Source organism: Ochotona princeps, chromosome 2 (assembly GCF_030435755.1).
Source record: "Ochotona princeps isolate mOchPri1 chromosome 2, mOchPri1.hap1, whole genome shotgun sequence".
Taxonomy (NCBI): Eukaryota; Metazoa; Chordata; class Mammalia; order Lagomorpha; family Ochotonidae; genus Ochotona; species Ochotona princeps.
In genome coordinates, this window is record NC_080833.1 from 59,545,854 (window position 1) to 59,568,128 (window position 22,275).

Consider the following 22,275-nt stretch of genomic DNA (forward strand, 5'->3'; position numbering starts at 1 on the left):
AAGCAAGGGATAATCTTTCATCTGGTGGTCTACTTCCACTTTGGCCATGAGTGCCAGAGCTGGGTCCTGGCTGAAGTCAGGAGTCAAGAACTTCATCCAGGGTTCTAACAGAGGTGGAAGGTACCCAGGTTCTTGTGTCATCTACTCCCTTCCCAGGCACACCATCAAGGAGCTAGACCTGAATTCTATCACCTAGGACTCTAATCAGTGCTCACACTGAACTCAAGGTCACAGTTGGGGACATTACCTGCCATACAGCAACATGGCCCCTATGTTTAACTTAGAAGGACCACCCTAACTTTTATTTTTCATTTTTCTTACATGTAAGTTAAAGTGATTGGGAAAACCTTCTTTCCCACATATCCTAAAGTGAGTAATACCTTAAAAAACCCATGTCAGCATCTTACTCAGCTGATGGGCTGTCTCTAGGTTCTGCTTCAACTTCAGCTGCACCTGTGCTGTGCTACAGAGACAATTCTTCACGGGCTCGCTGTCTTTCTGCACATCTTATGAAGAGAGGCACTGACAGCTTCTTTTTTACTATTATATTTTTACATTCTTAGAGTAAAGGCGACATTTCTCTACAAGTTCAGTATAATTAAGATCATTTCTTCTGTGCAAAGGGCAGGTTTGTTTGCTTCCATCACAGGCAACCCTCATTTTTAAGCCCAGACTGCTTCAGCTCTAGCAAAACTCCCTGTCACCCAGCCCTCATTACACATCCCTGCAGTAGCTGGGGCACTAACATGACAAAAGGCTATATGGTGCTGCTGCTGCCACTGCTGGGGGAATAATCTCTTGGTCAGTCCTCTACAACTTCTGTGAAAAATGAAACTGTTGACGGCTCTTCATATTTGTTGATGTTGTTTCTCCAATTTCTTTCTTTTTTTAAAAAAATGAATGGATTCTTTTGTCTATCCAGATCCTTTCATGCATAGAGCTTCTTTTTTCTTTGTTTCTCCTGTTTTTTGTTTTTTTTTTTTTGTTTTTTTTTTTTGCAAGGGTAGTTTGGATACAGCATTCCTCATGGGTCATACAAAATCATCAGCTTAAAAATTAAATGGCTTTTACATCCTATGTTGTGGCACATTGAGGTAAGCTACCATCAGCCAAGCCCTCATTCTATCTGAGTGATGGTTTGATTTCTGGCTGCTCCATATCTGATGCAGCTCCCTGTCAATATGCCTGTGAAAGCAGCAGAAGATGGATCAATTACTTGGTTCCCAGCGCTAATATGAGTGATTTAGAAGCAACCCTGAGTTCCCAACTCCTGGTTCTGGCCTGAGCCAGTCACAGCTTTTTCAGTCATTTGAGGAGTGAACCAGTGAGTGGAAGAGTTCTGTCTCTCAGAGTAATTTTGTCTTTCAAATAAATACAAATTTTTTTACAAGATTTATTTATTTTAATTGGAAAGTCAGATATACAGAGAGGAGGAGAGACAGAGAGTAAGATCTTCTGTTTCCTGATTCACTCCACAAGTGGTCGCAATGGCCGGAGCTGAGCTGATCTGATGCCAGGACGCCAGGAACAAGTTGCTTCTTCTGGGTCTCTATCTACGTTCCCTTTTACCTTGTGATTCTCTGATACTGCACGATTCTGCCACTGAAAAACTACCACCAGAAGCCAAACCAGTGGGGCTGCCTGATTCCATACCTCCAAAACCACAACCAAAGTCATCCTGTTTCTTTTTAGCTAGTCCTAATATTTCCACTGCAGTTATAAAAAGCTAATACAACATTTAAATTAAGTTACAGTGAAATCAGGGTAAGATCCATACAGAAAAGAAAATTCCTTTACATAGCTTTATAAATAAGATAGCACCATTCAGAATTTTGGGGACTGAGATTGTATCAGAAACATATTAACATTTAACCTGTGTATCAAACTGAATTGAGAGATTCCTTGGAACAAATAATGCCAAATCTGGAGTATTTTTTTTCCACCAAGGTCCACTTAGATATTTATAACATCATTTGTGAGCAACCAAAATTACCAACTTAAAATTTAATCTGATTCAGATTTATTAAATTTTGAGTCCTGCGTGCGGTTGCCTCTGTAAGACAGACCAAGTGACTTCATACCCCTTATGCGGCCTGTAGGCTGATTGAGCCTGCCCTGCCTTGTTAGATCACCACTCTTAACACACATTCTCACAGTCACCTAGTGACCTTTAACAAAACATCACCTCTTTAGAAACAGCAACACACATTTGATAGTATTTTTTCAAGGTGTTTTATCTTTTCTCAGAAGTTCCCTTGATATGAGGTAATGAGACTTACAGTTTACGACAACTTTCACTTTTTTCACATCTGGGAATGACACATCATTTTCTGCACTGCATTCATATTCCCCAGCCTGGTCCCGGGTGATTCCATAAATGTCCAAATATTGTCCGTTTTCAAATGGCTTTGCTGAAAAAAAAAAAAAAAAAAGAAAAACCATGTTTAATTCTAGCTGCCTGAGGCATCATTCAAGTAAAACAACAATCTCATGACTTCCCACTACATACTGCTGACAAAACAATTCCAAATGAAGCTGGGGAATTATTCAACCTTTTGTTCTCTTATGTTCAGAGGGAAACTCAGAGAAAAAAGCAGCAGCAGAACAAGGGACACTATCACAACCGTTTCCCCAGAACAGGATATACATGTGTTCTTTTTAATTGATTGTGGTCTCCTAACCTCCTCACACATCAAATGGAACTCTGCACATTTCTGTAATTGAGTTCAACAACCTCCTAGCAGTGTAGATGAAATTCACTAATATGGGTTGGTACATATTGACTTATACAGTGTGAGCTTGTAACTTGACACTTCACCTAATTAAATGTTACTTTTCTTTTGGGGAATTTTTCCACCTGTGCTTAATGTTTTGGGCCAGATGGTTTGATAAAGCTATTTAGATATATGAAACCACTGTCTATTTTCCTCTCTAAAGATATTGCTGTTGCTAAGCCTGGTACACTGTACACACTGTATATAAACTCCTCAATAAATCTCAGAAAAACCACTGATGGCTATAACATTAAGAATAAAGTTGTCAAATAAACTAAATTTTAAAATTTCAATATAACACAGATAGATTCTATATGACTAGAAAAAGCTGTAGATTTAAAACACAATACATTATCACAAATAAATCACTTTCCCAATATGAATAATGTTTTTAAAAAAGATTCCTTATTTCAACAATAGAATATTCATTTCTGTTGAAACCAATTGTTGAACAAAGGAACCTGATTTTCAGAAGAATGGAAAAAGAATGAGCCCATGTCACTTTCAAGATGGGAGACACTGCTATCTCTTTGCATCACCTTGGAAAATCACATTTCAGAGCCCAGTGCAATAGCCTAGTGGTTAAAGTCCTCTCCTTGCACACACCAGAATCCCATGTGGGTGCAAGTTCTAATCTTGGCAGCCATGCTTCCCCTCAGGCTCCCTACTTGTGCCCTGGGAATGCAGTTGAGGATGGGCCAAAACCCTGGGAACCTGTGCCCGCATGGGAGACCTGGAAGAAACTCCTGGATCCTGGCTTTTGATTTGCTCAGCTCCAGCCTTTGTGGCCACTTAGAGAGTGAATCATTGGATGGAAGATTTTTCTCTCTGTCTCCATTCCTCTCTGTATATCTATCTTTCTTTCCAATAAAAAACATTTTTCTTTAAAAATGAAGAAAAGCACACTTCAAAACATAAAACAAAACACTGAGCAATGGAGCCACATTTTCATTAGTGGTATGGTTTCAAAACTCAGTGTAAACTTTGGCTTCAATTTGTTAGAAAACCAGTAAGAACAATTAATTTTAATGATTCAAACAAAATAAAATTCGGCCATAGCTCTCCACACCTAAAATCTGTGTCAATGAAATGTTTGCCCTGTGAGGACTCCCTTTTCTAGGCCTCTATTGACTGTTGCATAGTTTCCATTCAAAGTAGGCACAACTTAGGTAACAGAAGCTTGAGTGTCTACAATACATACAATTATACCATTTCCCAATCTACATGGCTGATTTCAAATTACAAATAGAGACAAAACTTCTGAGATGGAAGTTAGCTGCTGGGTGGTTTTAGGTATCCAATATTATCAACAATATCATATTAGTATAAAAACTTTTAGGAGAAACAAAGACTGAGTATTCAGCACCTTGTTTCCCCCCACTGAGTGCATGATACTTTAAATCAGTTGTTACTTTCATGTTCCATGGGTTAGTTCTCCCAAAACACAGGCTATATGCATCCTATTGTTTTTACACATAATCCTGTATCCATCTTCAACTCACCCTTGCTCTGTTCTCATTCTAATCTTATTCAACTTGAATTTCAAATTTGAACTTAGAACTGCTTTTGCTAGATACTAGTTGGAGTAGACTAGCTACCTGGACAATAGACTCTACACTTACAATTCCTTTTTAAGATGATAGCAAATGGGACTTGGCACAATAGCCTAGTGGCTGAAGTTCTCAGCTGGCATTGTTTCGAATCCCATATGGACTGCAGTTCATGTACCCACTACTCCATTTCCCCTCCAGCTCCCTGCTTGTGGCCTGGGAAAGCACTAAAGATGACCCTAAGCCTTGGGACCCTGCATTTGTGTAGGAGACCTGGAAGAAGCTCCTGGCTCCTGGCCTTAGGATACTCTCAGCTCCAGCCATTATGACCACTTGTGGAAAATCTTTATCTTTGTCTCTGTAAATTTGACTTTTCAATAAAAATAAATTAATCTGGAAAAAAAGACAATAGCAAATGAAAAAAATAACTAAATGCAATCTGGTTTGTGTGGGGAATATGTAAGCATGACCTATAACCAAACATCAATTTCCTATTCACATGTTGCCTCCCAAGTATAGTATTTTCTCAAGATGTAGAGAATTCAAGAAATGTCACTAGTATTTTGTTACATAACAATTATCATCACCATCAAACAGGAACTAAAAATGGAAAATTAAATCCCTATGATTTAATTTGTAAAACACATTCTGAGTGGTTCATTCACATTTATGAGTTTAACTATTTCCCACTTGTCATCCACTGGTGTATTTCATACCATGTCTTGTATGCATGGAATTGAATTATCTGGGCTCAGACTCCAGCTCTGCCATTTATTAGCTTTGTGATTCATTTATAATGAGTTAGAGAAATAACAGAATTTGTATCATATGGTTGTTAGGAGTGAGTTAATGCAAGTAAAATGCTTACTGAACTGTGTAACACATCATGAGATTTTTAAACAATGTATTAGCTATACCGACAATACACAAGTTCAGGCATGCCACAAAGGTTTGTTTAGATGAGTACGGTTTTCATGCTGAGAGGTTACTATATTTAAGAACTGGTTTCTTCATTCTTAGCATGATATTTAATAAGAACAATAAAGAAGATCATTCAAGAGTTATTAATAGCATTGAACAATTTAGTTCTCATTCCAATTCTGTGATCCCAGTAAGCATTCTGCCTTGTACATCTACAGGTGAGCCTAAGGTGGATTTCATGTTAGAGTCTGTCTATCTGCGGCTCATTTCCCAATGATAATTTAATAATAGTGATGATACACATATATGTACGTGTATATATACATTTATATATATGAATATCTATTCATCCTTGAGTATTCATATATTCAATGCCAGTCTTCAAATATGCATTTCAGCATCTGGTTTCTCATGAGAATCATAGGCTGATCTAATGTTCCATAGCCTACTTTCTTCTTACACATTTGACTTCTCTTCTATCTACAACACTTCCATTTAATCCACCAATGTCCTTTCATCCCTCAGATCTCTGAAGAGTATCTCCTTAAAGGAAACTTCTTCTATTTACTCATTGACTAATCTAATACTTCCACATTACATACTGAGAAAAATCAAAATACTGAAGCAAACTGGAACAAAACACATTCAATAATTATATGTAGTACATATATATGTATATATGTGTGTGTTCATTCTTCTAATTACTCATTAATAATTAGAATATTAAAGAATTAAACTGTCATAAGTGCTGTGATACAAGGCTTTATCTTATTGCATCTCTAATATCAGTTCTATACTTGCTACTAATATTAAAAATACAAGGAAGTTCAGAAAAAAAATTTTATTTTTAAAAGTGGGTTAACTATCTTATCAAATAATTAATAATGTTATCATAAATGAAACAATCTCCTTATTCTGTCTTTGCTGTGTATAATACACCATGCTGACTCCTCTTCTTAAATTAATTCTTTAGCTAATTTTAAACAAACTTATTAGCTACACTTCATCATAAAGAATAAAATTATAAAGATTATAGGGGTTAAATGTCCTGCTGAAGAACTCAGAAAATTGGGAAATCAAAAGTACCTTCAACACCTTTTGTGTGATCTCTATATGATTGGAATACTCTATTAGTTCCCTCAGTTCTAACTGGTGGTAATAAAAATGCTTTTCTCATTGTGAGAACTAAATTAGCACATGTCTGCATAATTTTTACTTTTAGGCCTATATAGTGTTATATAGATACTGACTTAGTCTTTCAAAGATGCTCTTAGTTCTTGCGTTTTCTATGGCTGCTGTAACAAAATGCTACAAACTTACTAGTTTAATGAAACCTTACTGTTTTACAATGCATTACAATGTGTTACAATGGAGTTTGGGTCAGAAATCCAGAGCCTCCAAGTAGAAATACAACCTAACACAATATTTTAAGTCTGATGAGACTCATCATTTTCTGATTTACAGAAGTACGCATTTGTGCTCTTTGGAGTTGTTAACCTCAACACAATTAGTTACAGTGGCACAATCCAACTACTTACACCATTTCATTCATTGAATTAATATCAGAATGTCAGATGTGCAGGATTCCTACTTGGAGACTTGTTTACTTATTTATTCAGGCTGTTAAGAGAATGTATTTCTTTGTTCTTACATTACTGAGATTCTTACTCCCTTACAAGTTGTCAGTTGATGACCACTGCTAGCTGCTAGAGGTCATGGCAGTTCCCTTAGCTCCTATGGTATAGTCTCCATCTTCTAACCAGCAAATGTTGATTCAAGTTTTCTTCCACTTTGGATCTCTTTGCTTCTCATCCAGTCTCTCTTCTGCAGCCCACTCTTTCAATTTCTCCTTCAAGTTATATACAATTAAATTGAGCCCTCACACTTAATCCAAATATCCTTTACATCGATAGCCCTTATCTTTATTCACACCAACAAGATCCTTTTCATTATATAATAATTCATAGCTCCCCAGAATTAGGGCATGGACTTTTTTTTTTTTTTTTTGGTGGCCATGATTCCACTTAAGTTTTCATTAGATTTTGTGGTGCTTGAAGAAAAAAAAATATTTAAAGGAATAAGTGTTTCCCTATACACAAACACACACACACATATATGGTGCATGCTTCTCCAGCTGAGAATCAAGGCTGAGTCAATTTTGATCCATATAATTTCTTACACTTATACTTTTTCAACATGTTTCACTGATCTAACTATATTAAACAATGGAGAAAATATGTGCAAATTTGGTTTGGGGTAAACATTTTTATACTGATGCCTAAATAACAAGCAATAATAAGAACCTGAAAATTGAATTTCTTCAAAATTTTAAACAAAATTCGAAGACCTTAGATCAATAAACCTTTAAACCACATTTGTGTAGAAAATCTGTGAATCACACAACACGCAAAAGATTTATAATCAGGCTATAGAAATAACTCCCTTAACTCAGTAAAAACAGCCAAATTGAGAAATAGGCAATAAGTATGACTGATTATTTTATTAAAAAAATACTTAAGTGAGTGCATAAAAACATGGTAATCATCAGTTACCAGAAAAATCCTTTGAATGATCAAGTACAAAATTATAATTTCAGTGCTCCTGAGAAACAGAGAAAGAAATAAAAATCCTCCTGCCTTATGTATGGCAATGGGAAATGTGAGTCACTTTGGAAAATGGTTTGTCACTTTTCACAAAATTAAACATGCATATATTATGTGTCCTTGTGATCTCAGCCCTAGACAAATAAAAACTTACTACTTAAAAAACACCTGTGTGTACATTATACTAGCTTTTGTGAAAACTGCTAAAAGCTGGCAACAATCCAAATGCACTTCAACCAATGCATGAGCAAGCAAGTTGCACATACATTTACCAATAAATGCAATTTATAGCAAATACAAATTACTGATTTAATTGTTTACAAATATACAACATTTATGACTCCAAATCCTTTTATTTAAATGAAGGCAATTAGGCTGAAAGGAACATGCAGCCCTTTGATTTAATTTATATCTTTAAGGTAATGGCACAACAGTTGAGTTAGGACTAGATCAGTTTTTCCAGGATTAAGGAAATGGAGACAGGCTGATTACAGAAGAAAATACATGAAGAATGTCTCAGAATGATCAAACTGTCCTGTGTCTTGACCACAGTGGTGTGGATTTATGACCATGCATTTCTCACAAGCTGTAGAATGATGCACTACAGGGACCCAGTGTAGTAGCCTAGCCTAAAGTTCTCATGTTGCATGAGCTGGAATCCTATATGGGTCCTATTCGTGTCCCAGCGGTCACACTTCTCATCCAGTTCCCTGCTTGTGGCCTGGGAAAGCAGGAAGATGGGCCAAAGCCTTGGGACCCTGCACCTACATGGAGGACCTGGAAGAAGCTTCTGGTTCCTGGCTTCTGATCTGTCCAGCTCTGGCCATTGCTGCCACTTGGGGAATGAATCATTGAACACAATATCTTTGTCTCTGTCTCTCCTTCTTTCTGTATATTTGCATTTCCAATAAAAATGAATAAATCTTGAAAAAAAACGAATGATGCACTATGGAGTTTCTTTAGATTGGAAGACAAAGCTTACTGATGAATTAATGTACATACACTAAAATCACGAAACAGGCCCAAAGTAAAACGTTTTACAATTACATGTTAATGAAGACATGGAGTACAAACCACAGCTTCCTAAGAACTCACATCAAAATCCCCCTCTTCCAATCCTTTTAGTTTTAGATTCTAAGTTTTGACGGAAGTTCGTAGGAATCTTCTAAGTGTAATAAAGCTCATGGTTTTTATGTACAGCTCATTTTTCTGTGTGCTTGTGGTTCTTGCTTGTGTTGTTTTGGTGGGATTCAGCCAAAGGATAATGCTGATATCCTATTGATTTGCCTTCATGGCTCAGAGCTCCATACGAGGGGTACATGCTGTATTCCATGCTCTAATCTGCCAACACAGTTTTGACCTAATTTTTAATTTGTGTTGTAACTTTATGAAGACAAATAATGTTTATAAAGTTTTGTGTGAAGGAAATCCATTCATTTTTGTAGCTATTTTAATTATTGCTTTCAAAATAAGAGAGCATATTAGAAATACACTCCATTTGGCTGCCTCACTTGGCATAAAATTATTTTTATCAAATGTATATTGGTACCATCATACCAGTCTTCACTGAGGGATGTTAGAGGAAAGACCATATGAAACCTCCTTTTATCTTTTTTTTTATCAGAAAGCTATTGAAGTCCTTGTCTGCTATGATCAATGCATCCACTTACGGAGGACCCATGGGGGAAATTATCTGAGCATTGTTAGTACCAAGACAGGCTCTGCTTGTACCATCCTAAACCCTTTAATATCATAACCTATGAACATACAAACTGATTGTTTCTTCTCATTCTAGCCTATTAGGAATTTGAATCCAAGATAAAAGAAAAAGTGCACTTTTGATATTTCTATATCCAATGATATTATGGGGATCATTAAGTAATATGTGGATATAGAAAACATCATAAACCAGAAAACAAAGCAAGGTATTTGGAAAACAGCTGCTTACTTGTAATGGTGCAAAATTGCATTAAAACTATAATTATATAATTATATTTGATTATTTTTGATCAGATATTATCATGGAGCTTTTAGATATTACTGTTTACAAGCAAAATTATTTACTGAAGTTATAGAAAGCAAAGAGTCAACACGTCTAACAGGAATGCTATAATAATTACAATAACATTTTGAGATAACCAAATATACTTTAAGCAAAAAATGATGCCTTTAAAATGAGGCTTTTAAAACTAGTTAGCATATTGAATAAATTGACATAGTTGATGATTTAACTAAAATGATTTTTATTAATGTCCTTTTCAAAAAGAGAAAATATTTTATAAAATAAAGTTGAGAAAGAAGAATTATAAATGTCAGTTTAAGAGTAGACATACAGGGCTTTATGTAATCTGGGGTGATATTTCTAGTTTCTCTTATGATTCATTTTCTCATATAAACAAAATAATAATACCTACCTTATAAGTGTCATATGAGAAACATAAAATCTTATGTAAAATTTCAATGGATTTAAATATCATCTCTGGCTAAGTATACAACTGAAATTATAAAATACAGTCTAACACTGATAGAATTTGTTTTTAACAGTTAAGAATTGTATTGTCAGCTTTCAAATTGTAATTTGATTTCATGAGCCAAAATCTACAAAGCCAGAAGAGCAGTTTGATACTTTAATGTGGAAGAAGCAACACAGATGTCTATTATGGCAGATAAAGATCATACTCACTTAAAGCAGCACTCAGAGAAATGTGTGACTGCCATTACACGTTTTGTATTTTTGTGACTATTTTATGGCCTGCCTACAATCTTCTACCCCATTTAGTGATCTGAGACTCATTTTCTCTGGAAAATAAGCAGTTCAATTTCCAGTGACAAGTGTAGTCATTGTTTTTCTCTTCAAAATTTAAATTACAAAAAGAGAAAAGTGAGCTAGCACACTACACAGTATTAAGAAGAATCCTTCCTTCTGTCCCAGCAGGCACACACACATTGCCCAAAAGGGATGAATTACAAAGAAAAAAGTGCTTCCAAGGAACTGCCTGTTACTGTTTATGGGTTTGTTTGCAGCTAGGTTCTGTTCTGACCAGGTTGAATCCATTATCAGCAATGTAATATTTACTGTCTCTGTGAATGGAGCCATATGTTACTGGTCTGCACCTTGTGAAACCTCCATTATGTTCTATTTGTAAGTGTTATAACTTATCTGAATGCACTTATCTATGTATACTTTTGACTAATAAAACTATCTTCTCCAAATGGCAATAGTTCCAGTTGTAAAAGTTTCAACTGGGCATCAGAAAATACTGTTTATATTTCCCCTCTGCTTGTAACTCAGTGCTATGTGTCACACATCTCTCAGCATTTTTTTTCTCATTTTAAAATAGGGATTGTTTTGCTGCTAGTATTATTTTGGTTTTGTGAACCCCAGTCATGAATATGGCCTTTCTCTGTCTTGTGTTGCCCAGTACCCAATCAGATCCTAATGGTGTACCATATCTCTTTTGAGTGTCTGTACATTTTTTCTCAATCTGATCAAGGTTGTTAACTTAAGCCACTCATACTTTTTAGAGATTTATTTATTTTTATTTGAAAGATTTTACAGAGAGAGAAGGAGAAATGGAGAAAGAACATCTCCCATTCACTGCTTCATTCTCTAAACAGGTTGAAATGGCCAGAGCTGAATAGATATGAAGCTAAGAACCCAGAGCTTCTTCCAGGTTTCCCATGTGAGTGTGGGGTCTCAAAGACTTGAGCCATTCTCCACTATTTACCCAGGCCATAAGCAGAAAGCTAGGTAGGCAGTGGAGCATCTGGGATGAAAACTAATGTCCAGATGGGATGGTAGTACCACAATGTGGAGACTTAGCCTACTGTACCACTGAACTAATCCCAAGCCACTAATATTTGTAATCTGTACTTAATATATAACAGTAAATATTTGAAAAAGAAATATGAATGTAATCCTTCAACAAACACTCTGACAAACATTGCTTTTACTTTTAACCTTCTTTTTCTGTATTAAAGATAAAATTTATTTATTAGAAAGACAGTGCCAGGGAGTGATAGAAAGACAAAGAGACAGATTTTTCCATCTGCTTGTTTACTTCCAAAATGTCTGCAACAGCCAGGACTAGGCAAACATGAAGCCAGGAGCCTTGAACTCCATCTAGGTCTTTCACATGGGTGGCAGGGATCTAAGTACTTAGGCCATCCTGGGCTGCCTTCCAAGTGCATTAACAGAATGCTGGATCAGAGGTGAAGCAGCCAGCACTCCAACAGGTCTCTGATGTTGGGTGCCAGGGTGAAAGGTGGCATTGTCAAAACACCAGTCCCCAGCATTGCTTTTCAGATTGTTATGGAATGAATCGTGTTAATGTCTGAATTTCTGGGTTTGTATCCCATTGACCAATGCATCACATAATAAGTTTGCAGATAAGATCCTGTCAAGGGTAACAAAGTCAAAATAAGGACACTAGGGAAGACCGATTCTGATATAACTGATGATCTGTATACAGGAAGAGATTTCAGAATAAACATAACAATCTAGGAATAGGGGGCTGAGAGAGGGTTACAATGTGAAGATACAGAGACAATAATTTATAGCATAAGGAGGAGTAGACCTTTCCCTCACAGCCCTCAGAAAAACAACCCTATGGACACCTTAGTGTCAGACTTAGAATCCCCAAACTGTAATTATATTTTTATTGTTTAAATCACCCTGAATGCAGTAATTTACTACTGAGTTCTAGATACTAATGGAGATTGCATATGAACACACACAGAAGGCAGAGAGAGAAAGAGAGAGAGAGAGAGAGAGAGAGAGAGAGAAAGATTTTTCATTCACTGGTTCACTCCTCACTTGACTACAACAACCAGGGCTAAACTAAAGCAAAGTCAGGAGCTAGGATCTTCATCTGGGATTGCTCACATGGCAGACAGGGGCCCAAATGCTTGGATCATGATCCATTACTTTCCCTTGTGGAGCTGGATAGGAAATTAAGCAGTAAAAACTGGAACCTACACTCATATGGGATAACAGTGTTACAGAAGGCAGTCAAACCTACTACAATATTGATCCCATACTATTATATTTTAAATTCTTGAGATTCGCCATTTTTTTCTCTAATTATCAGCAAGTCAGATTTACAGAGCAAAGAGAGACACAGAGAGAGATCTATCCTCTGGTTCACTTGCCAAGTAGCCACAATGGTCGAAGCTGAGTCAATCCAAAGCTAGGAGCCAAGAGCCTCTTCCAGGTCTCCCACACAGGTGTAGGACCCCAAGGCTTTGGGCTGTCTTCAATTGTTTTCCCATGGCACAAGCAGGGAGCTGGATGGGAAGTGGGAGTGATTTACTTTGCACTTTAAAAATGTCTGACATTTATTATGTTGTACTTATATTCAATCAGCATCAGTGTAACAGGTTGCATCTAAAGGCTTTTCATTTTTAAAACAGTAGTTTTTCTCGAAAAAGAAAACTTGTGAAGAAAAATCCAATTATGCATTTATTGTTCTATTATTGGCTTCCTTTATGGCCCTCTTTGTCACTATTCTCATACTCCATTCTCTGCAGGAGGCTAGGCTTCCCTTTCTGTATTCTTAAGTGTCTGTTTCTACCAATCCCTTGATCCCTGCTGCCAAACTTTAGCAAATTCCGAAGAACAAAAAAATGTTCTGCACCTTAAATGTCGACAAATGTCTTGTTAGAGTTACAAGCCAGTCTAGATTATCCTAAAATCTGCCAAGATCAGCAAAATTATACTTCAACACAACAAATGGCTAAATACTAAAATGAAATAGACACGAGACAGCTGAATGGTACCTTACAGCCATTTTAAGGTATATAGCAGCCGGTCCTGTATATAAACTAAAATTGAAATGTCAAAAAAAAAAGATTTTATCTGATGAGCAAAGCAATGCTGCTTTTTTCATATTTGATACTGGAATAGGGGAAATGGATAAAACAAGGGTTTGAGTTGTTAGGTATTGGGAAAATAATATTTAAAAAATAAAACTTTTTCTCTGGGGAGAGTTTCTAAACCCTTGTATTTTTTTTTTTGTCCTTAACAACATTGTGCTTTTGTCTTCTGTTAAAGAATCATTTGGGTTGGTCCTTTTTGAATGCAGAACAACCACAAAATATCTGAGACCTTGTTTTTAAGGAAATTTTAGAGCTTTCTAGTTCTTATTTTAACACTATACGTGGTATAGCCAGTAATTTAGAAGTTTAGATGGCTCAACTGTTCCGATAATTAAGGTATAATAAATATTCATGTTACTAAGTGAAAGAGTAATATTTGAAAGAAAATACAGTAAAGTGGAGCAAGAATGAATATATACTGAATCATTTTGCCTTTTCAAAATTTGACTGCTGTTACATCTACCCCACGCTCTCACTTCCCATATCGTATCCTCTTCTTGGGAAATCTGTAGCTGAGGACTGAAAATAGAGAAAAAGCAGTCGCTGTCATCCTAGCAGTGATAGAGATATTTCCTGATCACTGAATTTTTCCCAGATCCTTCAAGAAATTCATATTTCATATCAATTTCATATCAACTCCATAGATTTCATTATTTTTCAAATATCAGTACCAAAATGAAAAAAAAAAACAATTTGAGTCTTTAGGATACAAAATGCTATTTCATGAACTTTTAAGAGAGTATGTGGTCCAAATGATGGATATATTTCATAAAGTCCCACTGAAAAGATAGTCATGATAAGAGCATATAATGAAATAATATCTCATTCTCATTTTTGTTTCTAGATAATATTATGTAATATTATGAAATAAATATATGGATTCAATTCAAGTGAAGCATGAATAGGCATAAAACTAATAATTTTTAAGCAAATAAAATAAATGTTATCAATATATCACATTGTGCAATATTGCAACAGTATATAAAGGAATTACTGGCTGGTGATGGGAAAACAGTGCTTTAATTGGAATGACTGAATTTCAATCCCATTTTTATGCAGCAAAAGTAAAACAGACCTCTGAAATATTAAATGCTTGTTTTCATGTAGCTAAGTCAGAGAGCAGCGCACACACATTTCCATGAATAATGGGTATCATGAACTTTGCCAGTTGTCTAATATATCCACTGTAGAACTTCCCATGTCTAAGATTTGAGTCAATATTATTTATTTATTTGTTTACTTTAAATATTTATTTTAGTTATTTGAAAGGCAAAGAGAGAGAGAGAAGAGAGAGATAGAGAATGATCCATTTACAGATTTACTCCTTAAATAGTTGTGAATAGCCACATCGGGGCTGATTTGAAGTCACAGCCACACATTGTTCTGGTTCTCCCATGTAAGTTCAGGGTCCCAGTCATCTTCCACAGCTTTCCAAATCGAATTAATCAAAACTGGAGCTGGAGCAGAAGTGAAGCAGCTAGAGTTTGAATCAGGGCCCAAAAGGGATGCCAGTACTGCAGCTTAATTTGTCACACCACAATACTGGTCTCACTGTAAGTGCCTGTTTTAGCTAGACATTTTACCTTAGAAACTCTTGCTTCAAATGAGAATGGCTGGGGGTGGCATTGTGGTGTAATGGGTTAAGCTTCCACCTGCAATGCCATCATTTAATACTGGACACCTACTCAAGTCCTAGGTGCTACTGTTCCAATCCAATTCCCTACTGGAAAATGATTCTTATGTTTGGGTTTCTCCCATCCACATGGGAGATCTGGTTGGAGCTCCTAGTTTATGGCTTCTGTGCGGTCCAATCCTAGCCATTATGGTCGTCTCAGGAGTGGGACAACAGATGGAAGATCTGTGTGTGTGTGTGTTTGTGAGAGAGAGAGAGAGGGAGAGAGAGAGAGAGAGAGAGAGAGAGAATATCATGGAGAGAAAATCTCTGACTTCCAAATAAACAAATTAGCCTTTCAAAAAAGAAACAAAGAAATTAAGCATGTAATTCTGTTGATACATATTTCCCTTGTAGACTAAAATCAAGTCACAGTTCCATCACTGTAAGTTACCAATGCGAATTACTTAATCTCATTCAAAAGTTATAGTTTTGCCTTGAATAAATTTGTCAAACCTAGAAGTACTAGGGAAAGAAGGAGCAATAAAAACTGAAGTGAAATTGTTTCTCATGACTTTCAAACCTCAAGTGTTATTTGGCTAAATGTGAGTACCATTACTATCTATTTTTTTCTGTTTTCTTTTGATGGGAGAAATCAACAGGTACAATTATTTTTACGTAAACAATGTTGTCACGTTCTCCAGAGAAAGTATCACCCAAGCCAAGCAATATACTTTCAACTACAACAGGTGGAACTATACAGATAAGTGTTTATTTATAGCATGACAGAAGGAAAATCAGAGATGCAATGAGTTTACAGACTTAGGCACACCTTATTGACTCTTACAGAGTCTTAAGAAAGGAGATTTATCTTCTAACATACGAAATTGATTTTGCTTATTAAACTTGTGCACTTGGCAACCTTCTTCTTCTAAGATTTCTGAGATGCATGTCACTTTGCTTTGGAATGTTGAGTCCTTCATCTTCTAGGTTCAAATCATTCACTAAGGAAAATGTGCTTTTGGATGGCAGTAGAGATCAGCTGAAGAAATACTCAGTAAGTTGTATATAATAATTTAAAGCAAAAACAAAGTGATATTCAGTCATTCAGCAAGTACTCAGTGACAAAAAAAATGTGCCACTTATTTCTTATAGATCTGGAAATACAATAGCAAATAACTAACATGAGGTCACTGTTCCCATTGATATACATAAAAAACAAAAAAACACAAAATACCATGTAATTATACATTAAATATTCTGAAATCCGTTGTTACTAATATTTTGAAGTCTATAATTGTGTGGGTGACTGCTTAGGGAAGCATTGTACATGTTTAAAGCATCTTAGGATCAGCTCACCAAATACTAGCAGCTGTCATTTCCCATCTTGAAAAAATTCTCAGACATTTCCAAACTCTTAGGTTGTTCTAGAATCCCCAGTTGAGTACCACTGACACAAAATTATATAACATTTACTACCTACCCACTAGATGAATGTAATTTTATGGTCACAAGAAATCATTTTAATGGAGATTTTTAAGGCCATTGAAGAGATATTCATGTGGAGTTTTGAGGGAGAGGGATCTTCTCACAGGAAACAATGTCTAATAAATCTAGAGTAGAGTAAAAATAGCAAGTTTGAAAAACGGAAGAAAAATCAGTAAAAAGAGAATTCTGAAATGAAATAGAAAGAAGTTGGTTCACATTTGGTGTTTCAGCAGGAAAAGGAGTTGTTATTTGATCCTAAGTTCGTGTGTATCAGAGGACTTCTCATCAATGAAATGAGATGATATGGCTTTTGCAGGCATGACATTACTCTGAGTTCTGTCTGGAGAAAGAACTGATACAGCATGAATAAAACATACAATGTAAGTCAGGAAGCAACAACTATAGAAACTAAGATGTCGCTTGTCTCAGTTATCTGAGGACAGAAGTTCTCATAACCATGCTTGCAGTTGGAATGTGTACATTTTATGTATTTGTTTTATGTATTTATGTTTTATGTATTTGTTTTATGTATTTGTTTTTATGTATTCGCCCATTCCCTTCTCCCATGCTTCTCTTATTCATAGAAATACGATTACCTACCTTTCAAACTATAATAAATCATTACGTAAAAAATAATTTCAATTTATATAATATTTTGTTAAACCTATTTAAGTGAAATTAAGATACATTAAAGATTTTTTATTTATTTATTTTTTAAAAGATTTTATTTAGTTTATTACAAAGTCAGATATACAGAGAGGAGGAGAGACAGGAAGATCTTCCATCCGATGATTCACTCTCCAAGTGAGCCACAACGGCCGGTGCTGTGCCAATCCGAAGCCGGGAACCAGGAACCTCTTCCGGGTCTCCCACACGGGCGCAGGGTCCCAATGCATTGGGCTGTCCTCGACTGCTTTCCCAGGCCACAAGCAGGGAGCTGGATGGGAGGTGAAGCTGCCAGGATTAGAACCGGCATCTATATGGGATCCTGGGGCGTTCAAGGCGAGGACTTTAGCCACTAGACCACAGTGCCAGCTGGGCCCTACCTTAAAGATTTTTAAAGATAACATTTTAGCACTGTCATTAAGGAGATATCTCTGTGGTAATACAATATTTCAGATGGCAGTATAGCATGATTGTGTTTTTTTGTTTCCTATAGTCATAAAGGCATTTTACAGTTTGCTCATATTTTCATGGGGTACTACAAAATAATGGCGGAAATGGCCACTAAATCTGGGCAACTGTTTAGAGTTAGTCAGATTGGGACACCCCTTTTTAACAATTCCTAACTCTTTCTCTTTTCCTTAAAACACAAAGGAGCTTCAAAAATTTAGAGAAATTATAAATAAAAGACAAATTTATATAGTATAAAAAGTTGAAATTCATGCATGTGTAGAATCTTCAAAAATAAATGAAAAAACAAGTATGAAACAAAAAGAAAATATTTCAATATTTTGCACCAAAACTCTGTTTTCCACATAATGTTTTTTTCAAGTAATTTTGAATGGGAACCATATATTTCGCATGTTTTGTACTACGCTGTATTAGGAAGAACAAAGCATTGGTTGCTTGACACATGCATTTTTCGCATCTTTATTCAAATACACCTGTTGTGTAAGAAGTTGCACTCACTTAGTCTTACATGTCACATAGAATCGTACATCTTAACATATGGATGGTTATGTCCATTAAATCAAAATTGCATCAAAGATAGTGAACATATTTATCTGCTCCAAATTCTACTCCTGCTGTTGCTATCCTTTGTTTTTGCTGACCTTCCACTTCCTGCCCCCACAAATCAATGGCTTCTGTCTGTCTTCAGCCATGCTGCATCTCGTATTTGCCAGTGTTTTAAATAGTAGAGGTCTCCCAGAAGTTCATATAATTGTACCTTATGAAAAAATTGTGCATGAACTTCAACATTTTTCCATCGAAGTTAGTTTTATTTAATTATATTTTCCATGAACTTTTTGAAATACCCTCTTGGTTGCAGTGGTACAGAAATAAATCTTTTGCACGGCTTCTTACACAAAGCTGCTGATCCAAGTCTTTGTCCTCTATATTGTTTTCCTCTAGTTCCTATAAAATTTTTCATCAGTCTTGACAATTTTATTATTTGAAAGTTTTATATTTATGCCTTTTATTGTGGCTATTTTTGTTGTCTCTTGCACCTTTCCTCTGCCTAGATTTGGCTGAATATCTTTGATGTCTATATTTGATTTAACAGAGTGATTGCTTCTTTTTCTATAGTTCCTGCCATTGAGCTCTTAAAACTTTAGGAATGTTATATAGGATATATGAATAATAGATACATGAGTGTCACTTGTTCTAAAGACTCAACTCTTGGTGAGCCTAAAGATAGCTTCAGGAGTAGGCCTGGTCATCAGCAAGACCAAAATTGAAATCCTCAACCCTATCCTGCCACCTCTAGAAAGCAGAAAAGGGCTGGAGATTGAGCTAATCATCAAGAGCTCATTATACAATTAATCAGGCCTATGAAATTTAATCTTTTTAAAACCTGCACAGCAGAGCTCAGGGAAATTTTGAGTCAAGAAAAATCCACATGTTAGGAGAATGGTGCAGCCCGAATCCATGGGGACAAAAATTCCTGTACTTGATGTTTCAAGACCTTGTGCTACTTACCCTTTTATCTAGATGTACGCTTGCAGTCTGTATAACAAATCAGGGTGCCATCCAATAGAGTGTCTTTCAGAGCTCTGTGAGCCACTACTAGAAAATTATAGATCTGAAGAGGAAGATGTGGAAACCCTGTATTTCTAGTCAGCAGGATAGAATTTGGAATATCCAGAGACTTGCAATTGGTTTCTAAAGGGAGAGTAGTCTTTTGCAACTTTGTGGCATCAGGAGGAAATAAAAAAAAAATCTGATTGGACTTGTAGTTTTCAATAAATTTGGAAAGGTTCTCCGTTTTCTCCACCTTAATTTTATTTTTAACTAAAATAATTTTTATTTGAGAAGCAGATGTTCCAACTGCTGGTTCAATGGCTGGGCCAAGGCAAGTAAGATGACAAGAATAAAATTTAGGGGGCTGCAGTGGCCAAGGTTCAAGCATTTCAATCATCAGCTCTTGCCTCCTGTGGTATGCTTTTACAGAAAACTGGAACCAGATGTGGACATGAGCACTCCTATGGGATGTGGACATCCCAATGTATCTTAAATGATACAACAAACACCTCCCCTGATCACAACATTTTCAAATGTGTGTCTCTTTCCTCTAATTCAGGGACTCTAGTTACAAAACAAATAGGCTGTCTGAAATTTCTCCGCACCTTAATAACACTTTTTAACATTCATTAAAAAATTTTTCTTCTGTTAATTTCTAAATAGTTTCAGTAGTTTGACATTTAAGTTTATTAATCTATCATAATACAACCTAAAATACCTTTATCGTATTTGGTACATTATGTTAAATGTCGCAGCTTTAATATTTAGAAATTGTTAATGTAACTTATTTAAAAATGTATTTATTAATATACAGAGAACAGATGTCATGGATTTCAAGGACACAAGTCTAAGAGCATTAGATGCTGCTTTCCCTCCCTCCCACCCTTTCTCCTCTTTGGTTTTTCTTTTCAAATTTTATAGTAACATATTTGCAATTTACTTTGTAATCCATTGGATAGTATGTGTTGTTAATTGTATGCGATTGATTGGTGACTACGTTTGTATTTATATAACAGTCTTGAGCTTGGTTTCTTCTATTTAAGATGCCTGAGGACAACATGGTATTTCTGAGTCTTGTTTTACGATTTCTTCCCTCTTTCCCCTGTGGGGTCATTGTAGTGCTTAACCTGGAGCAATTATTCCAGGGACTGTCACATTTAATCCTTCTGTTTAATTCTTTATCCAGCTTCACAGACTTCATTTGTGAAGAATGGATTTATGTACCCTCTGCAGCTTACTCTTTCTCTCTCACTGCTTCTCTCCCTAATTTCTATTGCTTTGTCCTGTAAAATCTAACCACCATGGACCCTGTGGGTTTTCAGTCAGTCTGCTAATTCCACTTGCCCTTTGTCTCCCAACACTGCAGCCTGGTTACTTTCTCAAAGCAATGAGCTGGGAAATTAGAGAAGTTCTCCTTTGTTTCCTGACCTTTGGGAATAATCATGCTGCACTGCTCAATGTCCAGTATATTCCAAAGTATTTCTACATACTAGTATATTTTGTTTATTTGGTTGTTTCATTAGAAGCTAAAATCTAGATTCTATTGTTTCTTGGCTGAAAACTGAAGCCAAGATATTTTGCAATGATCTAGTCCATGGAAGATCTCAGAATAATATAACAGCTGAAATTTAAAGTAAGTCAGATTTTTACACCTGTTCTCTCAGTAATACTAGAAGCAAAACTAGTTCTTTTTAAAAATAATTATTTTTATTATCAGGGCAGGTTTACATAGAAAAGGAGATAAAGAGAGGAAAGGTCTTTTATCTGCTAATTCACTCCCCAAGTGGCCACAATTGCCAGAGCTGAGCTGATCTGAAGCCAGCAGCCAGGAGCTTCTTTCCAGTCTCCCACATGGGTGCAGAGTCCCAGTGCTTTGGGCTGTCCTCTACCACTTTTCCAGGCCAGAAGCAGGGAGCTGAGTGGGAAGTAGGGGGCACTGTGATTAGAACTGGCACCTATATGGGATCATGGAGTATGCAAGACAGATTAGTCATTGGGCCACTGCACCAGGATCAACACCAATTTTTTCACGTGCAAAATATTTCTTCCTAATACTTGCCTCCTTTAAAAAGTGCATGCTTTCCATTTCTATCTTTTGTAAAATTTCATGTTTTTTAAATTATGAGCCTATACATGCATTATAAATGAGGGTAATATGCTGAATTTCAAGGTTAATAATTTTCTATTTTAAGAAACCATTATCTTCAAATTTTAAAAAAGTGTTTAAAATGTAAGACTTGTTTTCCAAGTTTCTCTGGATAATTTAGTTCTACAGGCCATGCTTAGAAAAATCTCTGTAGGCTGTGCTTTTCTGTTGCTGTTAGTTTTCTCGTTGAGAATACTCTGACAGATCTAAGCTTGTCATCTTCTCTCTCTTTTTGGCACACTTCTCGGTCGGTATTAGATTATGGTGTAGCTGTATTTAATCTGAAGCCTTGATTAGGATGATAATCTATGCTAAACAAGGTTGAGTTGGGTACCACAGCTGCTCCTTGGTTATGAAAGACCTGAGCTTATCACCAGCATCTCTACTTCTGTATAAGTGACATTTGTGCCTGTGTCTATCTGGTACAGTTGAAAACAAACGAACAAAACTGCTATCTTCCTCAAGTGGGCTGTGCTGAAGAATTCATCAAAGATAGCCTCATAAGAATGATGCTTGTAAAAGATGACGGATGACAAATTGTAGCTGTCATGAGCTTCTGGAGATTGTTTTTCAAAAACTTAGGCAGTAGTTACATGATCCTTCTTGAAGTATAGTTGCT

General features: G+C 36.0%; 1 protein-coding gene across 1 annotated transcript in view; it reads right to left on the minus strand.

The window, feature by feature from the left end:
• The window catches only part of NEGR1 (neuronal growth regulator 1), an 856,411-nt gene that overhangs the window by 289,472 nt on the left and 544,664 nt on the right, over window positions 1–22,275 (minus strand). The window contains exon 4 of the mRNA XM_012930450.2: window positions 2,280–2,411. Within this exon, the coding sequence (XP_012785904.2) occupies window positions 2,280–2,411 (132 nt within the window). The remainder of the gene's footprint in view (window positions 1–2,279; window positions 2,412–22,275) is intronic.